The sequence below is a fragment of the Thunnus maccoyii genome, chromosome 1 (assembly GCF_910596095.1).
Source record: "Thunnus maccoyii chromosome 1, fThuMac1.1, whole genome shotgun sequence".
Taxonomy (NCBI): Eukaryota; Metazoa; Chordata; class Actinopteri; order Scombriformes; family Scombridae; genus Thunnus; species Thunnus maccoyii.
In genome coordinates this window covers 6,333,411-6,349,532 of record NC_056533.1, presented here as the reverse complement: position 1 = coordinate 6,349,532, position 16,122 = coordinate 6,333,411, and the positions used below count along the sequence as shown (strand labels likewise).

General features: G+C 40.8%; 1 protein-coding gene across 7 annotated transcripts in view; it reads right to left on the bottom strand.

Annotated features, from left to right (window-relative positions):
* Positions 1-12,350, bottom strand: part of dpy19l3 (dpy-19 like C-mannosyltransferase 3) — a 60,979-nt gene extending 48,629 nt beyond the window's left edge. For 4 of the 7 annotated variants that reach the window (XM_042406166.1, XM_042406174.1, XM_042406207.1 and 1 more), the window contains exons 1-2: positions 2,436-2,797; positions 380-470 (exon numbers count right to left, since the gene is read on the bottom strand). In XM_042406166.1, coding sequence (XP_042262100.1) covers positions 380-470; positions 2,436-2,759 — 415 coding nt within the window. In that variant the 5' untranslated portion in view covers positions 2,760-2,797. Of the gene's footprint in view, positions 1-379; positions 471-1,191; positions 1,370-2,435; positions 2,798-9,615; positions 9,744-11,002; positions 11,130-11,772; positions 12,098-12,284 lie in introns of those variants that run through there. The other 3 variants (XM_042406191.1, XM_042406182.1, XM_042406200.1) reach the window with 3 other exon arrangements.
* Positions 12,351-16,122: the final 3,772 nt, after the last annotated feature.

Below are 16,122 nucleotides of genomic sequence, written 5' to 3'. Positions count from 1 at the left end.
AGGACTATGTTGGACAACCACTGTGTTGATTTGCCTAGTAATTGATGGGTTTGATTTGTCACTTTGTATAGGTTTGTTTGCAGGTCCAGATGCCCACCTGGATGGAAACCCTGGCAAGTGTAGCAAGGGACACATTGGCAGAGGAACATGGGCCATTCTTGTTATAGTGTCATGGTCCCCCTTGAGCTCCGTCCCCACTGTCGCAATGACAACAATCTATAGTTAAACTGTTTCAAGATTCCACTTAACTGGCCCCTAGTGACTCTAAATCCCATATTCTTATATATATATATATATATATATATATATATAGACAGATAGATAGATATATAGATTATAGATAAACAGATAGATAGATATAAATAAACATAGTGTATACCTTCCTGTATGGATGGGGCCTGCAGCATTTGCTTGTAGTAGGAGTAGTATAGTCCACACTCTGTCCGAAAGGAGATTTCCCTCTCCACCTCCTAAAAGAAGAAAGTGGAATTTGGTTGTATAAAACCAGGCAATTTTGTCCTCTATAATATGGAAAACAGATACCCTGGCAAGACATGACAGAAACATGGAGGATAGAGGCAGAGCAGCTAATACACTGGTAATCCTCAACAGTAACAATAAGACAGGTACTCAGTGTGTGTGTGTATGTGTGTCTGAGGGTGTTTTCCCAAGAGATTTCCTGCTTGCCATGCATGATTACTGTTCCACTGAGGGGTAAAAACAGAGACCAAACAGTGAAATTCCAGCTGCAGAATATTACGTCAATCATCCATCTTTCACATTTGAATTGTCTTTACAGCTGTCCTTCACTAACTAAGAAATTAAGAAAATAATAAAGTCATACATTTCTTTGACATACAGCTTATGTGGTTTAAATCAAAGTCTGTCAAATTGTTTTTCCAGTGTTATCGTTCCTCCACAGATGAATGCAGTCATGCAGAGGGATCTCTTAAAATCTAGTGATTATGAACAACCAAAGCATATTTCGGATTGTTATTGTGGTGCCAGATGGAACCAAACCCCTAATGACTGTCATGATAACTAAATGACTATGAGAGGGAACAGTCCTACTTAATTCCAGTTGCATTACGACTCAAGTTATGTTGAAAAAGGAACAAAGAGAGTTGTATGAAAGACTAAATCCACTATAAAACTAAGTTCACATGCACTTAAAATGTTCCACATTCTAACCATCTGTCGTAAAATGTCCTTCTGCAGCCTTTCACTCCACCTTAAACCCTTATCCAGAGTAACTACAGGCCAGTGGTTCCCAGTCATTTCCCAAAATGACACAGGTGTTCCTGCCAGCTAGTTAACCACATTCAACTCATTTGAAACAAGTCCCTGATTAATAGAGTGAAACTCATTCAATTCTGAGGAGCACAATAAAGAAGAGTGAGGCCATCCTTATGGCCCTACACTGTCATGATCCACCCACACAGGTGTTTTCACTTAAGTTGCCTAATTAGACCTCTTCTCACGACTGTGTAGGCATGTTAATCAACGTCTAATTCACTTTCTCATCAATTCTGTCATACCTTATATATAGTCCACCTTTTAAGTTTGGTGACCTCACCAAACTTCCAGCATAGTTCCACTTATTTTCTCTTTGAATATATTATTGATAGGATTATTAATATTTCCTTACAGAACACATTAATTCTTCTCTTCTAATATCTGATCTGGTTCAGTCTTTTGCCAGTTGTTGTGTGTTAAAAAGGCAGATTCAATGCAATTTTTAACAATTTGCCTTTAGTTTTGCTCAAGTGAAAACATCCATAAAATAAATAATGGTATATAATTAACTTCTGTTTTAAGAAAAAAATATTTTGACAGTTCAGGAGGATTTTTTCCTCTTCAGTTACACAGATTTTTTGTGAAGGTTTGCCTTGCAACATATGTATGTCTTACTGCAGAACTGCCTGTATCATGATATGTCAGGTTATCTTGTAATTCCTGTCTGTAGTGCTGTTGTGCTGTTGTTGTAGTGGCGTACATCTTGATGTGAGCATATCAGTGTGTATACCTATTCAGGTCTTTTCAAAATGACAGTACCTTCACTTTGTCCCTTACTGGGGCACAGCAGGGTGCTTTTTAGGTTAAAAAATATATATACTTTTATAGGATATTCCATGAATTTAACTGACTTGAAAAATTACAGAAAAATTAAAGAAGAAGCAGAGATTTGTGGTGGCAGGCTGTTCACAACAACAAGGAGGACGATAGAGAATAGCAGTTCAGAAATAAATAAATCTTTTGTCACCAGAGTGACTCCTACTATGACCTGAGAAAGGACCACTGAGGGGTGCGACAGTTTTTATCTGCACTGTGTTACCCACTGAAGCCTTGGAAGTCGTACCTTAGGCTGACAGTGAGAGCTTTTCTGCAAAGTGTTAATTAAGGGCTCAGATTATCATACAAGTAATAACTCCTACCGTGAGCTGAGAGAACCACAGCAGATTCTCATGTATGGCGTTAACACACCAGGCCTGAGTTAGTGCCAGCAGCCCAGCCAATAACAGCCCTGCTGCCATGGAAACACACTGTCGCCAGGGCCACCAGAGTAGAATGCCTGAACCGGAACAATTACCGGATCCTCCAAGCAGAGAAACCTCCCCTAAACATCCCTGCGGAGTGGCATTAGACGTTGCTGTCCCCCACATCATGTTACTGCTGCATCTCCCCTCAGTTGGTGCATCTTGTGAAAGGCCCAAATCATATTCCAGCTTGCTGAGCTTAACTCTCTTACGAAGCTCCATTGCCTGAGAAGACGGAGATTATCAATAAATTCTTGGATCCTTTGATGAGCTGAATCCAGGTAGATAAAAAGCATGCTCCAGGGTTGAGCTATAGAACTGATCCAAATCCATTACAGCAATAAATGTAAATGCGGAGTTTTTCTTTTCTTGAAGTCAGTCCAAATAAATTTGCCTTTTAATCACTTCAAGTTCCTTGCCAAAGGAAATAAGCAAAAGCTTTCTCCGAGGGAATGAGCAGCTAGTTTCCTTCCCAATCCTTCTTTTGAGTTTGCCCGAGACAAAACAAGCTTTAGCTTTTCACCAAGAACTCTGATGATGGCTAATCCTCAGTTTAAATTAAGGTCAAAGAGAATAGACTTGGTTAACAAGTTCACACATTGCTCATTACCCTGAAAGCTAGTTTACATCTCAGAAGGCAATGATCCTCTTCTCTGTTTCTCTCTGTTACCATTTCCTCTTTATGGGTCTTTGTATAACTCCCATCTCTCTGATGTGGTGCTTGAAGAATCCAAGCTAGGGTCCGTCCAGCATTGGCCTCGCTTCGTCTTCCCTCTGCCTTAGGTCTTCCAGAATCTAAACACGGACCGACCTCTGCCTCCCCGGAACCCCAACAGAGACTTCAAAACACAAAGCAATTTTTCCTCAACGGTGCAGCCACTGACTATGAAGAGAAAGACTGAGCCACTGTAAGTCTGCGAAGAACAGGATGGGTTGTAGATAAGTGCAGCAGCCAGAGGGAGGGAAAGAAAAGAGAGTTGACTACTGGTGACCCCTTGTCTATAAAAACACATGCGCACGGCAAAAGAATAAGATGGGGTGGGGGTTGGGGGAGAAGTGAGGGGAACATGTTGGAACATCATTCGGAAAATGCAGAGAACATTTGTCAGAGGGTTTGTGGATCTGGAACCGGCATCAAGCTGTGAGCACATGTCTGAAATAAACTCCGCTAGGCACCAGGGCTGATGTGGACATGACTTCACACCTGATGAATTCGAGAGGCCAGATTAAACCAGCTGACTCACTGCGAATGTGTAAGAGGACTGTTGATAATAAGCACCGAAAGGGTGTATATGAAAGAGACAGATAGAAAGAGTAAAAAGAACTCAAATCCACCAGACACTTTGAACTTGGACTGCTTCCCCACATCCCTCAAAAAACACATAGGGCAAGGAAACCACATGTGAGATTATTAAAACCAGTCCCCAGCTTCTCCGCAGACTGTTAACACTGATATCATCAGAGACGTAGAATCAGGTCAGGCAGCAACAACCGCAAAGTACCAACAGCAGGCGGGCAGGACTCTCGCAACTCACAAATCACTTTCCAGCATGTTTTACGGTCCTCTTCATCCCATTTGACCTGGAGACACTTGAGAGAGCATGTTTGCGTGAGAGACAGTAAGAGGAAGAGTGGAAGTTAGAGAGGGAGAGACAGTGGATCTCTGGGGGCAGGAAATTAAATACATCACCTCAACTAGCTGAGAGAGCAAGCAGTTCAAGGCGAGGTTAGAGTGCAGCCTCAGCAGTGTGTCTGTCGCCTCTTAGACTGTATTCAGACTGAAATCTGGTACCGCTGAGACAATGAAATACAATCCAGGGAATCCAGTTGGAGCTACAGATTAAGGCATTTAAAGGCTAAACGCTATCACCAAAACACCACACAGTGCTTTGTAAGTTATTACGGTGGCAACTGTTTTGTCTTTTGGCTGGACAATCATGAGGTAAACAATAGAAACACTGCGGTCATGTTACAAAGTAAAGCAGCGTCTTGCCGGATCATGTTGCATTGTGTTGCAGCAAAAGTTGATCCTGGTTCAACTTTTTTTGCCGGGCGACACTGCGTTGTTTTGTCGGAGCTCTCTGCATTGGCACCTCAACTATGTCAATGCACTGCTTACATTTTTTCATGCAGATGCCTCACCCTCTGATTTTAAATTAATGTTAAATATATGCAATGCATGTATTTAAATTGTTTGCCAAATGAAAGGGAAGGATCTGTTTTCCATTTGTTTGGGATTGTCAGTGTGGAAAAGACTTTTAAAAGAGTAAAGTTTGACACCCTCTCACATCTAAAGATAATGTCTCATATGTCAGAGTTTTTGGTTACAGATCTTGCAGGGTCACTACTTGCAAGACAACGACTAGATTCCTTTTGAGATTATTTCCCATCCTGCTCCTGGTGGAAATTTACAAGAAGAAAAACGGTTGAACAACGGAGCAGAAACAGAAGCAGCTTATGGCCACAGCTGCCCTTGTGTGCGCAGCGGTTTGTTCTGAAAAACCAGCCAAAAATAAAACATAATTTAATTAATTCACTCAGTTATAACTGAACAACAACAACAACTGTGGATGTTGTTCTGCTGGATGTTGGAGTATTTCTGTTTGGTAACCTCGCAAAATGGCCTGAAATACAATAGAAACAGCAGCAGCCTTGATAATTATACAAAAGGCAGAAAGTCACAGATTTAACTTCTCCAACTGTCCTGAAATCATGTTTTGAAAAACCAGTAAATAAACTGCAGACAGCAGCTGACAAAGAGGAGGTCATATTATACAGAGAAATATGAACTTTTTCTGGGTGAATAAATGTTAATGTGACTTATAAAAAGGGAAGCTAAAGGGCAACGAGAGTGCTGAGCTTTCCTCAGGAGTCATTAACAACACCATCGAGCACATCATGTTTAATTAGGAAAGCTGTTTAAAAATATGCACACAAAGAGCAACAATTTACTGCACACTGCCGTTAGAAACTGAGCACAATCAGCCACCGTCAGTAATCAGAACAAACACACATTAATAGACTGTAAAACCTTAATCAAACCAATAACAACCTCATCATACTTCAGCAGTTACCTATTGTTTCTGTAGTAGTGACAAAACACTAAAAATATACATATTAGCAGTTTGAATTAAACTGAACTCCCTGCTCTCTCCAGGGAAAATATTATGACATATTAACAATTCCTCACATGTCTGAAAAAACATGTGTGTGTGTGTGTGTGTGTGTGTGTGTGTCTGATGGCATTTGAGGTCGCAGGAGAGAACGCACCTATTGATTGTTGACAATGTTCACGTCATTGAACTTCACTATTTGCATGAGCCGAGACTAAAGACTTATGATAATATTAAACATGTTTGATGTTATCAGAACGTCAAGACGAGAGGAAACACTGACTTAAAAACAACTCAGAGTTTTTGACCACCTCACACCACCGATTGAGATGACGGGAGCACGCCACAACTCTTGCTAAACTCAGGATTTTATTCCTACATTGGAACTTTGTCTGTGATTGCCGTATTTTTGTGAACAAAGTCTAAGACAGAGACTGTGATAGCATTAACAGAAGGAAACACTTCATACACACACACACACACATATGCACACAATGAGCGATGATGTCAGCCATGACCCAACTTGTGTGGGAACATTTCAGGGAAATATTCACCAGGCCTGTAAAGTGACCTGCATTTATTATGAATGAAAGCATTTGTCTGCCTCATATCTTCACACACACACACACACACACACACACACACACACACACACACACACACACACACACACACACACACACGAACTGAAACAACACAGCACAGGATCACAAACTGTGTCTGCAACTGGTTCCATTCAGTTAACTGGATGTGCTGCTTTGTCTCCCTGTGACAAAAACTCACAAATTATCTTGTGCAGATTGCCTCTGTGGGTAAAGACACACTTCACATTTGCACGAGAAACAGATGAAGCACATGGTTGGCTCTACAAGTTTCTGCAGATGAGAAATTTTGAGTCGTCAGCTGTTCTGTTTGATTCCTCACTTTCCTTTTTGTTTTACACAAACAGGAAAGTCCAGTGTTTTTGTCAAACCTGACCCAATATGAACAGGTGAAGGTCCGCTATCTGATGAGGTCAATACTAGGTTTGATTAATCACTCCCTGTGGGCACAGAAAATCTCCCCAACTGTGAAACTTAATCTTTGTAGGACGTTCAGAGAAATATGAATTAACCAGTGTTACATCCTCAGCCTCTCTCTTATTAATATCTTAATATCCATTACCATTACCCACAGATACCCGACCCAGTGCAGGTCTCTGTAGCCATATCTCTGACTCTTCAATCAGTTTCCTGATATGTGGAGTAAGACTAAACCAGGCCAAACCAAAGTGACCCGCGTTCCTTGCCTAAGTTGACTCATACATCTACCAAAACAAATGACTATTACTGTCAAGTCAAACTGGTGTTTTCTCAAAAAAAAAATATTGGGACCGAGAGGGAAAAGAAAATGCATAAATAAATAAGATGTAAAGTAATGACAAGAATCCACTGACAGACTAAATAATCAGAAAGCAAACCAGATGTTACCAATCTGTCTAAATGCTGCCCGAATCATTTAAAAGCAACACACAGCGTCACAGAGGAGAGCAGTTCCGAAGTAAACAAGTGTCGTGCTAAACACCACGCTAGATGATGTTATCAAAAGTTTCTTGACAGTATTGAAATCTGCGGTAAGGTGATTTTCTATTCAAAGGTTTTTCACCTGATGACTAATGGAACTGTCAAACTAAACTGCTGAACCTCCCAAAAGAAAAGGAGTAAAAAGGAAAAGCTGTTCGGTCATTGTGTGGAACCCAGTTAAAAACCTTTGGGTAGATGCATCAATCTCTTTGAAGTGGAGAAGCTGCGCATATTTTTTAAAACATAACTTGACAATTACTGCTCTGATAAATGTGGCATGAACAACCAACAAAAACAGTGTTCACATTTGCAGTTCTATCTCTGACAGAGCGATCTGTTCTGCCATGTCAACCGGCTTAACATCTGCTGCGTATGTCATAGTCTGAACCACTGTGTTGCTGAAGCTCTGGAAGGGGGATTTAGAAATGACATCATATCTGACAGGGCACAATGTTCTGTAGCTGTACAACAGTTAACAGACCCTAAAAAAGACTGCGTAACAACCAGTCGCCCCAGTGTTTCAAGACTTCATGTGGTTCACAACGGGCCTGAAAATCAATCCTCACAGTGCACGGAAAAACAATCATTCCATTTCAAGATGAAGTGTTTATGACGTGTTTGCAGGCCGTACGAGGAGGAAAACTGGATGAGGGGACGTGTCTGATTGGCACTTCTGTTGAAGCTGCATTTCCTCTTGAGATAAGCAGAAAATGTGTGTGGAATATTTTCGCTTATAAATATTCAAACTGGGAGACGTTTTCCGTCCGTAAATTTCCACATCTGCTACATGGTTGATGACTCTTTCACATGGATGTCAAATCCTTAGATAACCTCCATATGAGAGCATCAGCTACATCAATCCAGTCATGTCTGCTACTTAAAGTACAAGAGTCTCATAAAAGTGTTTGATTCCGTGTGTTTTCAACATTCCCGGATCTCCTGCTGGGATGTGCAAGCTCAGTTACTATACTCAGTAAGTTATTAATCTTACTAACCACTGAGATATCTACATATGCATATGATATACACCTCAGTGCATAAAGGGCTTGGGAACATGTCATCATGTAATGATTTGTCAAAAATATTTTTTTAACATGTTCTGCTTGTAAACATTTACAATTCAACTCAACTCCATCCCTTAGTCACAAAACTGGCAGTAGTTCACCCTGCTAGGAGCAAACATCACAAAGCTTATGAAACACTGTCTGCAAGTCTTAAAGGACGAGTTCACAATTTTTCAAATGTGTCTTATGACAGTCAGAGAAAGAGGTGTAATCATTCCTCCTGTTCATTCTGGCTATTAAAAGATCCCCTTTAAAAGTGCTTTCAATGTAAGTGATGGAGGCCAAAATCCAGTTTGTTCACACAGTCATTTTGTACAAAAATGCATCTAAAAAGTTGATGTAAAGCTTATATGAGGCTTCAACAGTCTGAGTTAGTCATTTCAAGTGGATATCTACCACAGTTACAGTCTTTTTAGTATCAAAATCTTTCTTTGTGTTTCCTCGGACAGTGTTTACCTGTTAAGCTGTGGTGGAAGTGTAGTAAGATCAATTAAAATATACTAGATTTGACTCATTTGGACAACTGAAGCGAATTGAGAGTAAGAGTAAGGGAGTTTTGGGTATTTCCAGAAACATTTTCAAGATTTCATTCCTGCTGTTGTGTACAACATCCGCTGTCCCATGCCTCAAAGCATTACTGTTACACAATGCTATTCATTCTTGGCACTGAACATTACTCAGACAAAAATCTGTTGTGAAGTGCACCCAAAAATAGCTCCTGTATTATTAGTTGATATGTAAGTAAACACCTGTAGACTACAGCTATGGCAGATTATAGCCCCTGAATGCAGCACAACATTAAACTCATTCAGTATTTTACAACATACAGGATTCTCTCTGCACTTAAACCCACGGATAGACCACCTGAAATGTCACGCTTTTATTTCTTTGAACAGAGTTTCTCAATACACTATGTTCCCGAAGTGTAACTTTGAACTGGTCTCATGTAGTTACAAGAAAGAGCATGATAAGAGACAGCATTTCCACAACCTTTAAAAACGGTCAACTTCTCTGCACTTCTTAAACTGTTCAGCTACCATCACTGTCTGTCACTGACTGAGATCAGGAGTGAGACAGGTTGCTCGAGCTGATTTTGGTCCGTTTATAACATTAAGTCAACACATGATGGTTTTACTAGCTGATCTTTGATAGCTGACTGCCACCCGCAGCGCCACTACTGTTGCTGCAATTAGTGGGACTCACAGAAACAGTGACATTTCATTTGCTGGTAATAGGAAATGGTAAAAACCTAAGACAAACATGGTCAAACATACATCTGGATATACCTGCACTTGCACTACCTGAAGACTTAAAGACTCCAACAGTGAATGGTCTTTACCTTGATGTTGGAGAACCACAGGTCATTCTCATGCAGCGTCGCCACGTAGATGCAGCACAGCAGGCCCAGACCAACGGCCACAGACCAACCAACCGATGTCCAGATTATTGCCCCCCATGACCAATCACCTGCATTGACATTAACATTTTATTAAGTTACTGTCAAGTGGAACTGTTAATAACAATTAAAAGCAGCCAACACTGATATATATTATTCCTCGAAATGAAAACCTTCGTCTGTCTGTATATTGTGTGGTATCTGATTTGTCACATCTAGTGAAGCACAGGTGTCATTCATAACATTAATGGTGGCTCCACTCCATTAAGTGCTTCAGTAAACCAGGCTGCTGAATGAGCATGCACAATATCAGAGCCTTAAAACAGGTCAACTTACATGGACCGCAGACATTATTAATATTATTTGATACACTTGTGGTTAGAGCTGCAACCATTAGTCAATTAATCGATAGAATAGACAGAAAATTGCAAAAATGATGCGATTCCAGCTTCTTCAATGTGAACATTTCTGGTTTCTTTGGTCTTCTATGATAGTGATTCAATACCTTTTGGCTTGTGGACTATTGTTCAGGACAAAACAAGACATTTAGGTTGCATCTTGGGCTTCGGGAAACAGTGATCGTCATTTTTCTCTATTTTCTGCCATTTGATAGACCAAAGATAAAATAATCAACAGATGAATTGATAATGAAAATAATTGTCAGTTGCAGCCCTGTTGTGGTCCCCCTACTATGGCATGTTAAGGACAAGCAAAATAAAAAATATGTCATGAAACACACATTCAAAAAATCTTTTAGAAGTTCAAATAAAACTGGGTGTAATTTGGTAGAGTAGAAAGATTTTGCTTTGTGAAATACAGTTTATTAATATGATAAATTACATACTTCTTTACTAATTTACCACATTCTTAGTCAGATAAATCTGCAAAAAACAGAAAAAATTAATAAGTCTTGTTTATGAACTTTAACTTAGCATTAGCACTGAGGAAACCATCCCACAAACTAACTTTGACTGCTCTTGATGTCCTCTGAGGATGCAAAACCCAGTGTGAGAGCATATGCACATGCACAGAAGGTGTAAGAGCGCAGGCTTTAATCAGCATGGTGAGATATGAAAATGTTGCATTTCATTAAAACCCCACTGCAAACTTCCAGTTCTTTACACACAGCAGGTCAGAGGTCAGGGTCACATACAGAACATCGACCCCTGGAGCTTGAACTGGCACTTCAGCGGGGTAGGTTGCTGCCAAGAAAACTCAGCCCTCGGTCAAAGAGCGCTTTCAGCATCCACTGGGGCATCCCGCTGCCCAAAAGAAAGCGCTCAAAAAGAAGAGCAGCTGGGTGGGAGGGATGGAAGGACGGCTCACTCACCGTGCAAGATCTTCTCTGGATGATGATCGGTGCAACAGTTGGACTGCTGGGACTGAAACTCTGCACCCAGAGGGGGCTCTTTCCCCCTGCTGCCCTTCCTCTGACGCAACGCTGTCATGTTGAAACACTGCAGATGGGAGGGGAGTGAGTCTGATTACTCACACAGATATGATGAACACAAGAGCAGACACACACACACACACACAGAGAGAGGCATGTATCCTCCACGCACAAACAGCGTGTGGACTACTGCAATCTGAGCCAAAGCAAACAATGACCTGCACCCCTGTTTGTTTCCCATCACTGTGTGTGTTCTGTCATTGAGTCAAACACTCATAGATACTGTAGGATGGACGGACAGGCCTGCGTTACATCGGCATTTCCTGGTCACGTCGCTGACAGAATAACGTGAAACATCAGATCACATCTACCGACACAGACAGCAGCCACATCACCGGCAACTATATTCATCCTACGGTATTTTAGGCGGGTGATAGGCGATGCCATTCACTACCGCATATCTACAAGTCCCTCATAAGATAATAGTAAGGCTGTCAATATGTTGAGGCACAGAATAGCATAAAGTGCGATAAGGTAGGTGTTAATTCCTATTGTGTAGCACGGACACACTGCTACAGCCTCATTATAATGAACTGTATGTGCATTTTGCATAAAGGCGCGCGCCCGTTATGGACGCCAGCTTTTCTTTCTGTCTTGACAGCAACAAAGACGAATTAGATTTGAGCCAACGGTACATTAATAAGCCTCACCCTCCTCTACAGCGGCTGGTAGGATGGTCCGTCCCTCTCTCTCTCTCTGCCTCTCTACCTCCCTCGCTCTTTCATCTTCCTCTCCTCTTTTTTCCCTCTCCTGTTGGTTAAGATTCACCGGTCCGCTTACACCGCGCTGGCTTTATTGTGGCACACACCGGAACACGAGAGAGCTCGCCTTTAAAAATAAAAGCGCAGAAATACCACTTTAAAGTCCCAGTGAACCGGAAGTTGGAGTGTCTTTAGCTTCTGTACTGTGACGTATTTCCCAGTGAAACGGAATATTTGAGCGGTGTACAGAAGAGGGATTTAAATCAAATCCTTTGCATTTGATTGGACCGCTTAAAGATGGGCGGGGTTTACAGAGTTTAACGCCGTAGAGAGCTAAAGAGTACCGCTGGCTCCATACACACACCTCCTCACCTGTTGTGTCATCAGGAGGACAAGGTAGAGATAAACCACATTGTTTTGGAAATTAAAACAAACTTTTTGCCGCTGATATCCAAACTCACATCTCTTCCTATCTGTCTCCATATTGTTCTGTTAGCTACTATGACTAAGGTTGTGGCCACTGGGAAAAATTGGCTGCAAGGCTGAGCTGCGACGTCCTATCCAGCTCTTATTATACATCCATGGGATACAGTGTCGGAGGCAGAGCCCTGTTCAATCCTATGAAAGTTGCTCACTGATGCATGCATGGATGTATAATAAGAGCTGGATAGGCCTCAGCCCAAGCGGTAACCTCCGGGGCTGAAAAATGAAGCCAATGCGGAAGTCCCAAAAACCTGCACTCTCTCTAATGGCCAGCAGAGGGCGACTCTACTGGCTGCAAAAAGAAGTCCGATTGTATGGAAGTCTATGAGAAAATGACCCTACTTCTCTCTTGATTTATTACCTCAGTAAACTGTTCCCTAATGAGTTTATGGTCTCAATCGCTAGTTTCAAGTCTTCTTCAATACAGCATGATGTTCATTTGTAAATTATGGTCCCATTTAATTTAAATTTGACAATAAAGCAGGGTATGCTTTAGGGCATGGCTACGTTGTGATTGACAAGTAGCTACCACGGCGACAACATTGCTTACATAATGTAACCACTGCATATGGGCGTAGCTGCTGCTATTTCACAGTGTGTTTTCAGTCCACTGAAGTTAATTGTAACATTGTGGTCGCCTTAAAACAGTCTTGTTCAGCATTTGGTTGTAATAAAAGACCCATCAATGAGTCAGATGATCAGTTTTTCTGGTGAGTACATTTTGTTTTAATGGTTTTAGGCCTGTTTTTCGCTAGCGAAAATTAGCATCAGCATTATCGCTGTTAACCATAGATTGTAAATGCACCGTGCTAATCAAGCTAGCAGCTAGCGCTATGGTCAGCTCCACCCTCTCGCCAAAAATCAAACATGGCGACGGCCAAATCCAAGATGGTGATGGTCAAATCGCTACACTCGAGGCTTCAAAATGGCAGTTCGCAAACCATGGGTGACGTCACAGTGACTACGTCCATATTTTTTACAATCTATGGCTCAACCCCTTTGCAGCCACTTTTCCTAGTGGTCACTCATGGTTTTGCAACAAAAAATCCCCCTGTGGCCCAAAAAGCATTTTCCCCCATATACCACCACTGTAAAAGAAACGTCTGTAAAACTGTCAATTATGACTCTTTCTATCATGAATTTTTGACCCATGGAGGTTTTATATTTGAAAAACTTTCCTCGAGCCAAAAAAAGTGATTTAAAAATCTGTGACGTCATCACAATGTAAAGTCTATGGGCCGAGCGGAAACTCACGTGTGGGCCCAGCAGGGAAAACACTACTGCACACATTCAGTGGACTGCACAACCCGGAAGCCAGAAAATTTTTTTGGCGTACGCGCTAGTTGAGCAATGCCTATAGGACTGAATGGGCTTTTAACCAGTTCTTATAATACATCCATGGGTGCATGAAGCCAAAAAAGCCACTTCCTGAAAACATACTGCATGGTGATCTATCAGTGAGCATGCTCCATGGGCACACTGGGCCCATGCTCACTGGAGACTTCCACCGGCTGAGACCACTAACTTTCAGTAGAGAGGGAGTTAGCGGTCTGCTACCGTCCAGTGTGACCAACTCTCTACTGACTTACAATTTCTACCACAGCCTCCAAGATCATCAACTGGGAAAGAGGCAGAAAAAGTTGCAGAGACATGAAGGAGAGCGCACAATTAAAGCACCCCAAATAACCATCATTCCGCCAAAACACTCAATGCAGAGTGAAAAACAAGAGACATCTGCAGAGTGAAACAGATGAAAGAGCAGGGGGAATTACAAGATAGGTAATTAGAATTAAAATCAATTCTCTTTCAAATTAAACATCCCAAGATATGAGTGGAAAGTATTGTTCTTGCAACTGCGTTTATAACCTTTTTTTTTTACACAAACGTAGCTTACCCATGTCATGTGATATGCCACTTCAGTACGCTTTAACAACATATATTACAGGGACCACTACAGAAAATTGCATATGAACATTTAATATCCAGGAATTCACATAATAGACACTACCACTGACTATCCCTGTAACAAACTGGCCACAATTTCACACATTGCCCATACACGGTTGGTCCAGCCATATACTAGGTTTTGACCTAGTCTTGTTTGACATATATTTGGCATATAACAAGAGATAAATGAACAATGAACAAAACTAGGAAAATGTATTTTTCATTTCATGGGGTGTTTAAAAAAAGGCAGGAGTTTTGAGTAGACATGCATTGGAGGAGACAGAACTAATCTGGGACTGGAGTAGAAGAAATGGGAGAGGTTTTATGATAACTCAGAGTCACATACTCCACTTTACTATCGCCCACTGAGTTAAGGTTTATCGCACCATTTAAAGATTTTTTATTCATTTGTCTGATTCTTTTCTTCCATTATGTACTCCTTATTAATATTTCATTTATTCTGTTATTAGTAGGCATTTAGCTATAAATAAATGTCCTCATTTACCAGCAAGAAGATGTCTGGTGTGTTCTTTGGAGCAGAAGACAGGTCCCTGTATTGGAAGGAATTCCAATTCCTGGTTATGTGACTTATTCATTTAACATTTATTTTCTCCTCATGGAGGTAGTGCCACAAATTCCTTAATGAGCGCAAAATCTAATACAAAAGTAGTGATATTCCTGCAATTGCTATGCACTGTCTGCTGGATGTGTAAAAAGTTTGCCATATCAACTTACAGGTTGTGTGTGTTATCTTGTTTCACCTGCCCCCAATTGGCCAAAAAAACCTGTCAATGCAAGTTTAAAGTTTCTTTCTGTGTGTGTGTGTGTGTATGTATGTATGTATGTGTGAGACTCTTGTCTACTGGTAAGGTAAACTATACTTAACATGCCGGTCAGCAATACTGCACACAAAAACAAGAGGAGAGGGCTGGTGGGATGGTAGTGCAGGGACTTACATCCAGCAACAGCTTCGGCTAAACAGTCTATGATAGGTACATGGTCTGAATATCACAATGAACTTGCCATCTTTAGGGGCAATTATGGATAAAGCTGTTTTTTCTTCTAAACTTATCAGACATTTTCAATCAAAATCAATACCAGACTGATATCCACTTGATATATTTTACAAATCGGGTAAATGACAAAGTAGAAAACAAACAATACCAGCTTAATTTGACTGTATGTGTATGTAGTTCATAATTTTCCAACTTTGCTGATGTACAAACAAACATGCTAACTGTTGTGTGTGCCATACTCTGTATCACACTGTAACATTTATCAATATACAATAGGACCCATGATTGCACATTTGAGAATCAACTAATATAGCCTGTCCTACTTAAATGAATGTAATGTAATTGAACAGAAACTGAACATTATAATCTCTAAACTATTTTTTGTGTTCACTGAGCATTTGTGCTGTGGAAAAGTCTTACGCCACTCTAAAAAACACTTACTTACCCTGTTTTGGAGCAGTAAGTGTTTATTATGGTGTAACACTGAAGTAAACACAAAGAAACATTAATATGATGTCAAACACAGCAGTATTTTGCATATTTTATCTTTGTAATGATGCTAATCTGGGGCATTTCACTTTGGTACACTTTCTGTGTAGGATATATAGTACATAACTGAGAAAAATGTACTGTGTTTTGTATATTAACATCATTTTGTATATTAACATCATAACATCAACAGTATTCTGCTTCACTACTGTGATGTCACTGGACAGAACATCGTGTCACAGATCACTTCACTTGAGCCAACTGTCAAACACACTTAGAGAGCAACACAAGTGTTAACCACTCAGTCACTTGTGTATCCTCTGTTGTCATCACATTTTTCCTCACAATGATTGTTGACCTTTTC